Below are 16,362 nucleotides of genomic sequence, written 5' to 3' on the forward strand. Positions count from 1 at the left end.
TGAGAAATGACCCAAGGTAAATATTGAGGTGAAGAGCTGAACAGAATCCATTTAATCTTCTTCCTTTACATTCATGTGTATGTGCATCATGTGTATGCCTGGTGCCCACACTGGTTTAATAGTCCCTACAAGCAGCCCATGGCTCTTGACCAACCTGTAGGTGTAGCTGTTTATGTCTGCCACAGAACACTGAACTGAAGCGGCTTATGGACAAGAATTGTTGTTTTTTTTTAAATACATTTATTAACCAATGTTAACACAGTAAATGAAATCTATATATTGCTAGTCAGAGCAGCTTACAAAATGCCAGAATGCATCATAGAACTGGACAGCCACGATGGGTACTTACAATGTGCAGAGTGGCTTAACTCAACACCTTGATATAGCTTTATGATTGCAGAAAATTTTAATGATTCCTAAAACAATCAATTGTAATTTTATCTAAAACTTTTACAAAACCAGGCCACAATCTTTTTTTAATTTTGTTTTTTTTTTAAACACACAGTTTCACGCTGTAGTAACTTGGAAATGTGCAGCCGCGTCGACAGAGACAAGAAGCCAAAGTAACAGGAACCTCACTTTCATGCAGCTATCGGGTAAATAGTACACACTCTGGAATGATTTCACACCGAAAATATTCCCACAATAACTTGCTCTCACAGGGGTGGATCGAAGTTTTAAAACCTGAAAACAAAGACTGTCAAGTGTCCTTGGTTAGGGCAGCGCAGCAGCAATGATGGTTACGCGGCAGCAAGGAGGGAGCGGTGGTGCCAAGTTACTGCAGTTACTGCGTAACCTGGTGGAGTTGATGGGATACTGGTAGTTTATACAAAAGAGGGTGCTCCGTTGGGCAGTAGTTTGTCAATTAACTTGTGTTACCACCATCTGCAATAGCATCAGCGCTGGCTGGAGGCGGCTCACAGAAGACTCCTTAGCCTTCATCTTTAGAGTGACCCTGATGGACCGGAGAAAACTTTTTCAAAGGCTTTTCTCCTGACTCTTTCACTTCTGTTGTGAGTAATTGCTTTAATAAATATCAAAGGTCTAAATAAATATTTACAAATTATTTCTCTAACCTCAAAAAATAACTAAAGGATAAAGTAGGAATTTGGCTTGGTCTATGATTGGTCTTGGAGGAAAAACAACAAATTGTGAGATAGTTTTAAAGAAATTTAATTTTCCTGGTTGTCTTTTATATATCTATGTATATATAAAAAATGTTATTCAACTATCGATCCATTCCTACTGGTAATGTTTCTTAACCAGACATCCTGCAAAATACAGACTTTGTACAAATCACGGCATCTTTAATACAAGAAAAGTAACATGCACTAGTCACTGTGTGCAGTGACGGAGCTCGTTAGTAGCAATGACCCTCCCTACAAACAACAGCTTCTGACACACGTAAGTGCTTTCTCTCTCTGAGTACTAACTCACACTCGAGGAGACACAGGGAGTAAGGTTAGGGTGGCCCTGGGGAGGGAGGGGGTTCAGTGAAGAAACTCCATGCCTCAGCTGTATTCCACGTTCTGAGTACAGGTAGTTTTTGGTTTTTGATTTTTGTTTTTGCTGCTGATTTTGTTACAAGCACTCATGTCAGGACAAAGATGAAATGTGCAAACTTTAAAATTTAAATATTCATTTTTCTCTAAGATCCAGCTCAGTAAAAGATTACCCCAGTTTTCCCTGCAATTTTAAACTACAAGATCAAAGCTAATAATTTGTTATAAAAGTTATATATTGAAAAGAAATAATGAAAACACAATTGGGAAATATTTAAGAAAAAATATGCAGGGATAGCCCTGCTGTGTCAACCCTGTTCCCTATATTCAATCGCATGCCGCCAGCACGGCCACAGGCAATGCCTGTGAACAGTGAGCAAGCTGCACAAAACCAGCTCAGCAAGGTCACGTGTGGCCAGGTCATGGCCAGGTAGTCTGTTTTCTTCTGAAGCGTCTGCCGCTCTTACATTCAGCTCTGTTCTGTCTTTGTTAGACTCACTCGTATTCACCTGTTGTTGTTTTAAGATCTGTTGTTTAAAGGTTAAAATCTCTGTAAAACCTAAAAATGTTTTAAAATTTGCTGAAAATGCAACAAATCTTCAATTAGAATTTATTTAGAGTAATACCCTCCATTGATGTTACTTCAGCCCCCGAAAAATGCCGGAGGAGCATTAACAAAAGATTTAAACTACTGTGCAAAATTTCACCACGAAAAGTGTTTAAAGGCTGGTGCAAAATGGGAAGCAAATTCTAAACAATTTTGGCTTCTTGGAAACAAAAACCGCTGCGTGTGAGGGTGGCGGACGGGCTCATCTCTTCCGGCGGCAGGTGCGCTTGTGCTCTGCGTGCCAGTGCTCCTGTTGGCACTTGATGGAGCAGTAGGATGTGTTCCAGCAGCAGTGGTACATGGCCTCCTCCTCACAGTTGTAGCACTGCAGGGCAGGAGGCACACATGAGACCAGGGCCAACAGCTCAGGGCCTGCTAAGTTTCTAAAGCTGTGCCTACAAAGCTCTCTGGCTCAGGCTAGCCCACAGGTACATGATGTGCATTGGCGTGTTTTATGTGGAAGGACAGGAACCCACAGTGAGGGCTCAGGCATCTTCTCCACACTGCACCTACCTATCTCTATAGGCTTGCTCAAGTCCACTAACTCCAGCATCAACTGTCGTCGTCCTGTTCCTCCTTCCCCCCCCCCGCGCACCCAATGCTGCTCTTCCCTCACATTTTTTACCTGCTCTGACTCCCTAAGGGCATTTGTAGTTCTGGTCTCCCACCCGTCACATCACATCCTTCCACTGCATATCTATGAAGGAAGCTCTTTCTTTGCTGTGCCTTTCAGAGAAAAGTCACTCTTGCTACTAAAAGTTTCCACAAAGGCCAGCTGGGTCACAAAGTGCCTAGTGTTGAGGCTAGACCATTAGACATGGAAGGAGAAAGGAGGGAATGTTCATGCTTGAATCTTAAGTAGGGCTGATGAGCTAGCAGCTGCACCGCTGTAGATACCTGCCAAGAGGATGAGCAGGAAAAAGCACACTGAGCTTATAACCCACAAGACTATAGAGTGGTATTCTGCACACGGGCTCACAGACACACTGAGGGTCCAGAACACTCGCCTATGAGTGCAGAGGCAGGAGGATCTCTCCGAGTTCGAGGCCAGCCTGGTCTACAAGAGCTAGTTCCAGGACAGGCTCCAAAGCTACAGAGAAACCCTGTCTTGAAAAAACCAAAAAACAAACAAACAAATTAAAAATTCAACCTTCCAGTTTTCTTCTTGACTGTGTATTTGTTTTTACTTTCTGTTAAAATTAATATTTTGAGTTTTGTGATTTTGCTACATCAGCAGTGGCAACTCCTGCCGTATTGCTGTTGAGAAGGTGAAGAGAATCATGTCTTCAATAAATCTAGTGTCTTATGTAAGACAGAGTTACCAATGTGGTGTCTGGGCCTTCTGGAGCTTGCTGGAGCACACTTTAAACCCTGCCTATGTCTACCCGTCTCCTCAGCCAGCAGTTCTTCCCACCGAGCTGCCTATACAGGCTTCTGCGTATGTGCCAGGATGCCCTTGTCATTCTTGCTAAGTCTTTATAACAATTTTCTTGTACCACATACTTTATGAAAATTTTACATATATTTACAGAATCTTCATAATAGAAGCTAGGTAAAAGAAAAAATTATCATGAAATGCTATATAGAATATTATTTAAATTGAAACCAAATTAGGAGCATGAGGGAGAATTGTTCCCACTAGGTAGTTCCCTCGGAGCTGTGGGGCTCTATGTGCAGGAGCCTCTATCCCAAGGGGAGGGAAGGTTTAGAATCAGGACTCAGTGACACTTCCAGTCAAGCTGAAGGAAGGCGATCGCCCAGCAATGACATGTTCTTACTGTAAGCATAAGGAAGCAATTTCTGTAAACTACTGTAATGTGAAATGTCTGGGGTAGGGACATCACTTGTTGGGATACACGTGCAGTTTTTCAGTTTGAAGACCATTAGACGTCTCCAGATTAAAGTCATCTCCACTGCTCGAACAGCTGCAGATGACTGTATTGTGTACAACAACGTCAGCTCTGCTCTTCGAGGACATCCCCTGAATGCTCTGGAGTCACAACTACTCTTCAGGGCCCCGTCTGTGTGCACTGCACTTCTCTGTTGGAGCTGACCTCACCACAGCCGACCGCCTTCCCAGCAGCGCTGGGGACAGTTACTACTCACCCACTGCTTCTTCTTGGTCTGAGAAATGAGCTGCTTGTGCTGTGTCGCTAGCTTCTTGATCTCCTCTACAAATTCTTCCTTACACTTTTCCTTCACCTGCTTACACTTTCTGTCCATCTCACCCTGCACGTTGGCTACAGCTTTATTTACCGCTTGTCTTTTTTCTTCTTCCATTTCAGAACGCAGCTGAAATGAAGACAGCAATAGACAGGACACACAGGTAAGCAAAGCCTCACTGCTGAGCTCAGGCTCTGTCCCCACTACTTCAGTACACACAAAAGATGTTAGCAAGAAAGCATTACTAATTACAACAGAATAGGAATACTGGCTCAGCTGCTCCTGCGAGAAGCTGTTCCACTCTCCTCTGCCCCCCAGCAGTGCACAGCCCCACCTTTTCCAGCGCCTCTCGGACCACTCTTTCTGTTTCACGCTTGTGGTCCGACTTCATCCTGTCTTTAAAGTCATTAAAAATTTTGGTGTATTTGTCGTGGCACATGCTCTGACAGACGCCATCACTAGTCGTCTGGGTGCTTCGATGCAGCATTCTTGGAGAAGAGGCACTTAACTTCTTGGTCTGGGTTGACACTGACACCTTCTCAATTGGCTGAGGCATGGTGGGGATTTCCTGGCTGGAACTTACTGCTTCCGTTTCTGGCTCTGGTTCCTAAAGTGTTTAGAAGCAAAACAGGACATTGTAACTCACCCAAACTCAGTTAAGAGAAAAATTCAGTGTTTGTATGTGTACATGCGCATGTGTGTGCACACACACATACAAATGCTGTTAACAAGCAAGTAAGGCTGGTATCTTGTTATATTTTTTCACAATTAAATACATCTTCCCCAAACACAACCAGTAAATAAAAAGTTAAACAATAGTGTAAGAAGATTCTAAAAAAAATTTCATTTATAATTTCACTATATATTAACACAATGGATCTTACTTTTAAAGTTTTTGGTTTACAAAATATAAAATCATTATCAACTATCAATAGATTTGCTAGAGTCCTAAATCACACCTCACTGAATGTGTCTGGCATGTACCCAGATTTACAATTTTAAAACATGCTCAGATCATACAAAAAGAAAGCTTGACCATTGTCTCCTTGTTTTCAAGTGTTGGCATGACTGGTTCATCAGACAACTGCTCTGTTGTATATACTGCCATGAAAAACACCAGGTTCTCAGGAAACGCGGCAGCACCCTGCTCGCTCCCCGGCCTCTGCTCCACGGCTGCTTACTGGGGATGGAGACTGTGCACTCGTGTGCTGGTCGAGCAGCAGTCCACAACGACACGAGTCGGGAGACTGGGCCTTAACTTGACGGACATTACTTGACTGTCTTGACCGTACTTTCAGACTCTTTCCTCTCTCGATTGCCACCTGGACACTGTGAGGTGGGCAACTTACTTCCTTTTTGGGCTCCACACTCTGATTACGTCGTCCTTTCTTTGCTCTTGGTTCTTGAGTGACCTTCAGCTGTGGGCATTATAAAAGTAATATCTTATTATTCGGCGCCCTAGGAAATACCTCTGTGCTGAGAATACTTGTAGTGGACCCGCAGGTAGAAGGGAGTCCTTCCATCCACTCAGCAGCCACTTGCTTCGTTATTGCTGTGGGTTGGTGATGGGAGAGCCTGTGGACCTGCAGAGCCGAGCAGCGCACTTACTCTCCTCCCACCGGCTGGGTCAGGCTCCAGGTTGCTTCTACCCTCTCACATCTTTGCACTGGGGTGCTTACTTGTGCAGAGCACTTTACAGATGTTTGTATGAAAGGGAGAGAAGATGTCAAAACCTGTTTATGACAGTGAGGCATGTATACGGAGGTTTCTGCATTGAAAATGCAGAATAATCAGGACCTTCTTACCGAGACATCTCTCACCTGTTCGTTACTGGTGGACGAGATACTGGACTCTGCCTCTTCCTCACCTCGGTCCTCATTCTTGGACTTCCAGAACCTGCCTTCACGGAGGAACCGCTGATGTAGTTCCAGCTCATCACAGGCCTTTTTCCAGCCCATACTGCGCTTCACATGCAGTCGGTGAACATTGACCGTGATATCCTGAATGTTTTCAGAAGGAATCCAGGCCCTATGGAAAGGATTGGGAGACGGAGTGAGAAACAGCGACAGTGGTGGAAAGGGTTCAGAGCATGGTGTGGACTCTGCCTACAGTGAAGAGTATCTGCAACAACTTGACAAGGCTGACACTCAGGCTTAACCAACTCTTAGCCAACAGACAGGAGGTGAGCAGCCAGTTCCCAGGACACAGTGACTTGCTCACTGTCTTTAGTCACATCAGCTCACCATTGTTCATAGAGACATTCATCGATCTTTTTAAAAATATATCTATTGTTTTGGATGATGTAAGCTAGCAGGACCCATCCAGTTGCATGCTGATCAGCATTATGGAACCATTTCAAATGCACATAATTTTTCTTTATATATGTATATGTGTGTGTATCTATTTACAATGAGGATATTAACTATTAAACTACATTTGTGCTATGCCCCTGTGCTTTAGACAAACCAAATTAACACATGAAGCTGGGTCTTTATTCTTTAGCACAATGCAAGCCCTCAGAAGTGTCTCTGAGTTACAACATGTACCAGAGATTTGAAAGTAATGAACAGAAGTGTGTGTGTGTGTGTGTGTCAGTACATGAGTGCATACACATACACTGACTGGTACCTGAAAGCGTGTGATTTATGTTCCTGATACATAGTGTCTGTACATTTGTGACAGGGTAAAGGTGATGTAGAACATGGAAGTCATGTGCTCCTGCTGCACAGGTACAGTCAGCAAAAATGTAAAAGTTTGCTGCTTCAGTGAGGATCCTGTGGCAAGGTGTGCAGAAGAGTAGGCCGATCACCTACCAGAATAGATGCCCCTCCTTACATTCTTAACAGGATTTAAAGCATTTCCATGCATAGGTGTCAGTTTAAATTAACACTGAGTACTCTGAGCTAATAAAAAAACAATAAGTAAAGACATTCTACAATTAAGGCTAGTTTAATAAAGTAAAGATGGATGAACTGATTCTGTAACTTACTATGTATCCAATGTCTTTTTTTTTTTTTTTTTTGCTGGCTCCATCAAAAGGTCTGGCTGCCTTAAAGAAGCTGAGTGGTCCAAAACAGCTGACCATCTTGCAGATCCTAGACAGACCTACTGCTGCAGATCTATATGCAGGCAAGAGCTGGCCTCTCCTGCATGCTAAGTCAGCCTCAGTCTAAGTGGAGTGAGTCCAAAATTATTTTCATAATTTTTCTGCCTCCTATGTGTAATATAATATACTATCAAAACTAACAACTAGTACCTCCTCATGAGCCATAGTTTTTTAGTGCTTAATTCATGATTACTATCTGTTTATTTTCAATACATAAAATACTCTAATAAAATAGAATTTTTACTGTGTCCCCTAAGCAATCATTCATGTCATATTCTATCCAGATCAATAATTCTGCATTACATGATGGAATAGCAGAGAGACCTATCTGGAAGTTCAAAAACATTCTCCTCCCCCATACTCCCGATATTAACTTGTAATCATCACTTCGAATACTGCCAGCTAGGTGCTATGCTTATGTCTGTATCAAGCGTGCACGAGGAGTAGGGTCACAACTTTCGCAAGGCTCAGAGAGCCTGGCTAGTGTATCTGGATGACAGAGTTGGTGCAGAGACTTGGACAAAGACTAACAGACACTGACTTACCCTGCTGGCATGTGGACAGTGCCCTCTTGTGAGAACATGAAACTAACTAGATATGATGCAAGAAGCCTTTTATGCTAAAACTTCACCAAAAGCTAAAATGTATTAACCTTGTACATTGTGTCATTAGTTTTTCTTAACAACAGTGTCTGCTAGGTGTGTCGATATGAATGAGAAAACAGACATTTAAAGTACTCACAGGATATAGGACAAACTATAAACCAGGAGAGAAAAATACAGTCCTTTGCTTTGAATCTTCTCATACAATACTGCCCTATGCCCCAGACACTATGACCTAAGGAGATGTTCAGAGCACACGCATAGCTGACTTTTTATGTCAATGCTGTGATAACCTAATTTTTAATGTTCAGTGTCATTGGGGCCTTAACTCACACTGAGAACAGTATAATAAGTGTGCCATCCTATGGGTTGGTATCTTTCTATGAAATATATGAAGTAATTTTATAGTCGGCTTCTTCTTTTAGAATATATAGACTTTATGTATTCTACATATATAAATTTTGAAGCCCAGGAGTAAAGATGATGCTTTGTGATTGGTCCCTCTCCTCTACACTTACTGCGCTTGTCCACATTCTTAGACTGATGCTCTAATCCCAAGTTAATTATTTTTGCCTATTAATAGGGCCACAGAGGAAACATAAATGCCACGCATCTTTACAGTGTGGGATGGACGTGCCTGTCTGTGGATCCACACCCAACATGATGGGTTCAATCTCAGCACAAGTGTGTTTATACCTGAGGACCAAGTATTCCACTGTTTTCAGTAATATTGAAAAACTTGCATAAATTATTACCAGCTACAGGCATATGCTGAATTTGAAATAAACACAGCACCCACTGTCTCTAACAGCAGTCAGTACACATGCATAAGCACAGCTCTTGCTATTACATGAGTTTGAGAATTACCTCTGGTGGTGGTGGCCAAAGAAGCGGACATCAACTTGATTGTCTTCTTTCTGCATGACTTTGGCTGGCCAAAACCCAAAACCTTTCATTTTAGCCCAAACCAGCTCATGATTAGGTATCTGAAAATGAAATGTCATTTCTTTTAATATTGAATGATTTTTTAAATAGAGAAGTGTGGATTAAGAAAGACACAATCCATTTGGATATTTCCTTTTAACTCTGAAACACATACAAGTGTTTTGTTTTCCTTTTGCCATCAATATAAACAATTAATAAGCTTAAGAGAAAGTAGAATTATGGACTATTTGCCAGATGAGACAGGAACTGGAGTAAGTTGCCTCTAAAGTCAAGGGCCCTGTGCATGATAGTAGTAAACAGAGTGCCCTGACTTTGCTTCTGTACCCAGGATCACCTGGGTATTTGTTAGGAGAGAAGAGTTTGAGGCCCCACAAGTCCACCCAATGTCAGTGTCATGGGATACCCTCAAATAGCCAGAGGCTTTTTTCCATTTCAGAGGAGATGATGGAACTACAGACATAGCAAAGCCATGGGTCTCTTGTTGAAAATGAGAAGGCCAAGACTCACTCTCCTGTCTATCAAAGGACCCCGTGTATGGTCTTACTAAGAACTCCGTTTGAAATTAGGAACTGAAAAGCAATTATTGTTATTTTCTCATGTTTCATTTGTAAGTATTTATTAAGGCCACAGGTACTATGATGTAAAGAAATATATTTCACAGGTATTATCATCTCTAAGTAAACAGGAAGTAACTGTGATCCAAACGGTACTCTATCAATGAAAATGACAAAATTCCACATACGCAAGGATAGCAGAACCAGTTGTCGGGCCGTGCGTTTGATAGATAGAAGCAGTTCTTGCAAAGCTGCAGCTCATCCAGCTGAAAAGCAAAGCAATGGTCTGAGCCACACAGCAGCCAATGTGGCTGCGTGGGACTGACAGGCAGCTCTCAGTCAGGTCCTGACTTAACCTTAAAATCCACTAGGATGACAGGTCCTGCCATAACTGTGGAAGACATGCAAGGGTGACAGTACCCCTTCCCTTGCTGTGCCCACTGCCATCCCTCACTTGCACACTGTTTTCTTCATCACTGTAAAGGCCACTTGCGTTATTTCCTGTTGTCAACCTCTCTTCAGAAGACAGCTTCTATACACTGGAGTCTATACCTACATCACCATTACATTCCTTCTAACACACTGTTTGCTGCACTGTAGACATTCAATAAAAAACTGTTTAATAACTAAAAAGGAAATGTCGAATTTGAAATGAACTGAAGAAATCACACTTCTTATATGAGAATTTTTACAAAATTAATATTTACAGGTGATTCATTTACTGTATGTATATGAACTTTGTTCTCTGCCTCAACTGGGTCTAGTAGAAGGCACATGTGAACCCTCAATCCAAGTTGTGACTCTGGCTGCAGAGTGCAATTTGTTCACATCTCACATCTCACCAACACTCACATCAGCAACGAACAGTGCTTGTAAAGTTACTAGCTAAATCTGCCACCATATCCTTAGTCACCTGTTACAGAAATATTTTGTTTGCTTACTTTCCATGTATGGCAAACATGAAAATCAAATTAAATTCAAAGGAGATGCCATAATTAAATGTAGCAAGGAAGGACAGAAGCCTTAACTAAATTTAGACTAAAAGAAGTTTAAGTATTAGGTGTGAATGGTAAGTACCTCATGACACGTGTCTTTATATAACATCCTCGCAATGTCCGCTTGCTCACTGTCTGCTGTAATTGAAGATAAACACAACTTATCATCAGTACTCTAGAAACTGCCACCATCAAGTCAGGTGACCCTATTGTCATTTCAGTTTACCAAATGGAGACACATTCAGCAAAACACACATTTTATGTCATGTTCAAGGAACAAAATAAATCCTACAGGCAACTTTCAGTTTCACATTTAACACAACCACTAATTCTCTAGGTAGAGAATGACCTCTTGACTTTAAGAATGAGATCTTAGTGGGAAAGTATCAGAATTAATGAAATCCCTAGAGAAACCTCTTAGCTAAGATAAAGCAAGTGAACGTAAAGAATACATTTCACTGAAGATGTAGCTCAGAGGTAGAGTGCTCAGTTAGCATGCACGAGGCCCTGGGCTAGCCCCTCGTCCTCAGCGCCATCTAAGAAAGTGAGAGTTTTCCCCACTCCACTGGCCATCGCCTCTGTAAGCCACCAGCAGCCGCCATCAGTTCAAATTCCAACATCAAACATTACTCATGCATGAATTACAAGGAACCGTGACAGATATTCTCAACATGGAATTTAGCATTTTCAAGACTGTATACAAAAGAGAAAAAGGATTGAACCTCCATAGAAAATCACTGTGTTGTGGAGAAGCAGCTGTGCATCGGCTTTGAATTCCTCATAACTCCGGTATTTTCCCTCGTTCACTTTCTGTGGGGGTAAAAGACAGAAGGACAAATGTGCTGTGAGTGACAGGACTGGAGAAGAGGACAGAACAATCTGTCAAGTTGACATCAGGACTCCCGCTGTCCCCCGCACAAGTGACAGTGTCACAAATAGCCGTGTGCCCACTGTGACCCCACAATGGCCTTCGCAGCGGCCACACCTCAGCTACAGCAGTGGTGGCAGCTGCTGCTGAGCTTTGTCAGAAAATGCTCAGATGAGAGCAGGACCACACATGCCTGCCATCTTTCTAACAGCTGGATCAAGACCAGAAAAAGGAGCTGTTAGCCTCCACAATAGTCACCAAACCTCTAAGACAGTGGCTCTCAACCTTTCTAATACTATGACCTTTTTATACAGTTCCTTATGATGTGTTGACCCCCAACCATAAAATTATTTCATGGCTACTTCTTAACTGTAATTTTGCTACTGTTATGAATTGTAATGTAAACATCTGATCCACAACCCACAGGTTGAGGACACTGCTCTAAGTAAGGCACAGGCACTAGTTTGCAGTGGAGTTTTGAGAGTTCCTCTATAGACCAAGGCAACGCACAGCTTTCTCTACATTGATGAGACACAAAAAAAGACTCCTTCAAAGTATACTCTGTAGCTCTGCTGTTGGTGGCCAAAGAGGATAACAGAATAATTTTCAGAGCATTTTTCTCCCTTGCAGGAAGCTCAAACTTTTTCAAGTAGTGTGTATATAGCTAATCTATCTGGGAATAGCAGGAGAGCACTTCTGAGTCCCAGTGATTTTGGCAGAAAGATGGTTAGCAAGGCCAAGGCCGCAAATGAATGCTCACAGCCCATACCCCTCCCATGTACTTTATCCCTGAGCATGCAGCTTCTTTCCTGTATAGTTCTAGTTCAACTGTCGTTCCTTCAATGGAAATTCCCACTTCTCCTAGGTCATATATACCCTACAGGAAATTATGTTCAAGCTTTGATGCCTGACTTCCCTCCCTGCATTCCTGCCTATGTAAGGCTGGGGTACACCAGGCACTGAACCTGTACAAGGCCTTGTCCAGACTTAAGTATCTCCTTAGAGTAGCCCCCAAAGCGCTTCCTGTTGAGTTCTGTTCTGAACCATGACTCATATTTTGGATTTTAAACTGGTAATATCATAAAAATCTTGTCTTTCTGTTAACTCTCCTTTCAGGACTTCTGCTCATATTATTCAAGGACAAGGCATTAACCCAGCTAGCATCAGCCCATTGTACAGGGAGCTGACAGGATCTAGAAGCCTCAGGGAAGAATGATGGCAGTGGGTTAAGAGGGTTTTGGCTGGAAGGGACTAGAGGAGCCCAAGCACTGGGTGGGTGTGGGGGGTGTATCTTTAGATCCTCATGCCTTATAATGTAGCACAAAGACAAGACCAAAACCTGAGATATATGGGCAGCACAAATTGGACTTGATGGGTTTAAAAAAAAAGGCTATAAAGTTGGGTGGGTAGATAGAGGGCTTGAATCTGTGAGGAGTTTGGGTAGAAGGTGGTCAAAACTCACTGTTTGCAATTCTCAAAAAGTACTAAAATATACTTATGAAATATATATAATAGAATTACTTCTTTTAGATTTAACCCTAATTTTGTTCTTTTTATGGTTTCCCAAGACACTAAATCTAGTGTACACCCTAAGTTTTACCTAAAACTCCCAAGCACACTGCTAAAATAGAAACTCATGTTAGAAATCAGTACTTTACATACAAAATGTCAAGCTGCCCCGCTTCCTGTAATCAACAAATATCAAGATTCTAGCCATAAGTGGTTAAAAGTCGGGTCTTTTAAAATTTGCATTAGACTGTGTGACAGTTAAAGGCACGAATGCACAACATACCGTCACACCACAGCCACCACCACTGTGCATGCTACTTCCCCTCTAACTTGCTAGACACATGGAAGTGGAAATAAAAGGAGCCAAGTTACCTCTTGTATGGTAGGGACATCAACAGCTGAATGGACCAGCCTCCGGTACATCGGATGCTTACTGTCCTTTCCCTTTTTATTAAGGTCTATAGCCTAAAGGGTTGTTAAATACATAAAGGGACATGTAAAACATCAATTCTTGAAGCTCAACGTGTTTTATAATCTTACAAAACGTTCATCATAATTAATGGAGAATGTATAGTTAATGTAATGTGCATTCTTCAAGGTTTGACAAAACAGCTATTTGAGAAATGCCACTTCATTTTAAATAGCAATAGCCAATGCAAATGTTCATTTGATAAATTAACTTTTAAATTGTGTCTTAATTGAATGTAGTCAATTCAATGCTTGCATCAAACAAAACAAAAGACAAAGTCCAGTCCAATACAAAAACATTTGTTCTAGAAAATGAATAAAACAGCAACCAAATTTGGTAGTACAGGACTATAATCCCAGCACTCAGGAGGCTGAGGCAAGAGGTTCACAAATTCAAGTCCAGTCTGGACAGCAGACTGAGACCTTAAGACCAAATATGCCCACAGCACCTGAGAACCACAGTGGGAGAGAAAGCAAGCCTGGCAAAATGTTGGGGACCCAGCAGCACTCACCCTCTCCTTCATGCGGGAGACAATGAACCTCAGGTAGGTGCCCATCTCCTGCTTGTTTGAATGCTTCTTCTTAATGCTCTGGGGAAGAAAGAAGAGGCCGAACAAGTCTATCATTCATGTGTCCATATTTAAAAGGCAGAAAAGTAAAATGGACTAGAGCAAATAACTTTGTTAGATAAAGTCTGTGGTATTTGCAAAACATAAGTAATATTTCTCTCAGTAAGGAGGAAATTGGGAAATATGTAGTACTTGACATATTGCCTAAAAAATGAAAATTTTATCTCTTTTGATATTTCAAAACTTCAAAGCATTTTCTGAAAGGGGGCTATAATATATGTAACAGAGAATCTCTAAGTTTACTAAAGACCAGTGGTTAAAGTCTTTTAAGAAACACTCTAAAATGATAGTACCAAACAGACAATTTCAATATATCGTGTTTTGTTAAAACTTTAGCCTGTACATGGAGGGTACACTAACCTATCTGCTTTTCATGCAATATATCAAATTAGTGAAAATGGAAATTATTACTGATTAGATTATTTGATTCATCCCACAAGAAGACTGGATTTCACATTTCATGTTATTTCTAGACATTCAAGAAACTAGGACAAATGTCCCTCTGTGAGAACGAAGGCACATGCCAGGCCAAAGATGGCCTTGTTAATCACACTGCAGAGAGACGGACGGGGCTGGCCCTAGTTTTAATGATGTCACAGCTTTTCAGTCACATGATTTTCACAGTTAATAGCATTTCTATTAGAAACACACAGGAAGTTATCCACACAGGAAAGTCATTTTAATATGCTAAGCATGGAGAGCAAAACATTTTCAGATTCATTACCTATGCATATTGAAATATCTAGTAAAAAGTTGACAATTTACTATCTAGAAACAATCTCAGATAATTCTTCCATTTCTTGAAATAGGGTCTCATTATATAGACAAGGTTGGCCTGAAACTTGCTATATACTAGCCTGGCAGTGAACTCATCTGGCTGAGTGCTGGTATTATAGGCCTGTGTCATCCTTTGCTCAACATTTACCATTTAAGACCTAGCTTGCCTTCCATTTGCATTTCTCACCTGGACTCTTTGGCAAAGTGAAGGCACACTCCATGTTTCCCCTCTCAGCCCTATGGCCTGTGCCATCATCTAACACAAACAGACGGAAAGTGGTTAGATATGAGGTGAGGAGGGTGAGACAAGTGCTTTTCTCCCAGCATACAGGAGAACAAGTCTACTCATTAAAAAGAAGAGAGCATGGAAACGCATGCTCCCATCCAGGTACCCTGTCAGGTCTGTTCTATGCACTGTGGACACATCATTAGCACTGCTGAACTCAAATGAGAAATGACCATACAGTCACCTACAATACAACAGATAGCAGACAGAAGTCTTGAAATGCTATTTGACCAGGTTACAGTCTATAGGTCGGTAACTCATTTCAAGGAAATACACAATCAACCCTTTATGTAGTACTAAAACACATTCACTAAACACTGAACCTAGCCCTGCACCAATCAAATGCCTGTCCTCTGTGAACCTTCCTTTGAGTTCCTCAAGCCCAGTTGGATTGTCTGCAGCCACCTGGCTGGCGACAGTGACCTTGGCTCTTTCAACTATGTTCTAAACATAAACTAATGGTATGTTTCACTTTGTTGGCTTGAACCTAAGCTCTTTTGATGCCAGTACTGCACAAAAGAAAAGAATACAATGCCTACCTATGTGCAAAAGTTAGATGGAACTGAAATATCAATACAGCTAAAATATCTCCACGAGATTCTTCTGTCTTTAAAACACTTTGGAACAGCATGGAATCACACTGAGGTTCAGGGAACTCGTTCTCCAACTCGCTCCCATCATCAGCTAGCTTAAACAATCCGTATGACCAAGGCTACTGATCGGTGTAGCCATACACAACATTGTCTGGGGAAAGAGTGAGTCTGGAGCTTTATTGGAATACATAGTAGTACAGAGGGTGACAACTAGCTCTTACACTGTTTAAATTGGTTTTAAATACTCAGATGCCTGGAGTATTTAAGTGCAATTAGAAGTGCAGATCTAATAAGTCTAGAAAAGTGACTATTCCAGAAGGGTGTGACAGCAAACAGCTAAGTGGCTTACTTTCAAATATAAGCTTCATATATTACACCAAGAAACTCTTGACCTTGACTGAAAAGATCTCCTCAGGTTTAGACATTCCACTGTAGTCTATCACATGAAAACCAGCTAGAAGCTTTAGAAATAATGTCATTATCCATTTATATGAAGTTCTAGAACAAGTAAACTCTCCTGTGACAGAGGATGGGAAGGGACAAGAGCCAGCTATGCTAAAACATGCCCCATATGGTCCTCAGATGCTACACAGGGACCTGTGTGTGCCCTTCGAACAAAAATCTTTCCTTAAATGAAAACTGCTAATGTCTATCTATAAGCCACTCCTGGGGTTCTGACTGAGCTGGTTGAAGGATAAGACTTAGGTGTTCACAGTCTATATGCTGTTCTCAGTGTGACCCACTGCCCAATGACATTT

The 16,362-nt window shown here is 41.6% G+C and overlaps 1 protein-coding gene across 11 annotated transcripts in view; it reads right to left on the reverse strand.

Annotated features, from left to right (window-relative positions):
• Nucleotides 1-383: 383 nt before the first annotated feature.
• Nucleotides 384-16,362, reverse strand: part of Zmynd11 (zinc finger MYND-type containing 11) — an 87,267-nt gene continuing 71,288 nt past the window's right edge. For 6 of the 11 annotated variants that reach the window (XM_057787118.1, XM_057787119.1, XM_057787114.1 and 3 more), the window contains 11 exons: nt 13,832-13,909; nt 13,224-13,316; nt 11,197-11,284; nt 10,557-10,612; nt 9,668-9,745; nt 8,848-8,966; nt 6,093-6,300; nt 5,454-5,690; nt 4,607-4,879; nt 4,216-4,401; nt 384-2,434 (listed from right to left, as the gene is read on the reverse strand). In XM_057787118.1, coding sequence (XP_057643101.1) covers nt 2,312-2,434; nt 4,216-4,401; nt 4,607-4,879; nt 5,454-5,690; nt 6,093-6,300; nt 8,848-8,966; nt 9,668-9,745; nt 10,557-10,612; nt 11,197-11,284; nt 13,224-13,316; nt 13,832-13,909 — 1,539 coding nt within the window. In that variant the 3' untranslated portion in view covers nt 384-2,311. The remainder of the gene's footprint in view (nt 2,435-4,215; nt 4,402-4,606; nt 4,880-5,453; nt 5,691-6,092; nt 6,301-8,847; nt 8,967-9,667; nt 9,746-10,556; nt 10,613-11,196; nt 11,285-13,223; nt 13,317-13,831; nt 13,910-16,362) is intronic. The other 5 variants (XM_057787123.1, XM_057787125.1, XM_057787122.1 and 2 more) reach the window with 3 other exon arrangements.

This window comes from Chionomys nivalis, chromosome 13 (assembly GCF_950005125.1).
Source record: "Chionomys nivalis chromosome 13, mChiNiv1.1, whole genome shotgun sequence".
NCBI classification, from domain to species: Eukaryota; Metazoa; Chordata; class Mammalia; order Rodentia; family Cricetidae; genus Chionomys; species Chionomys nivalis.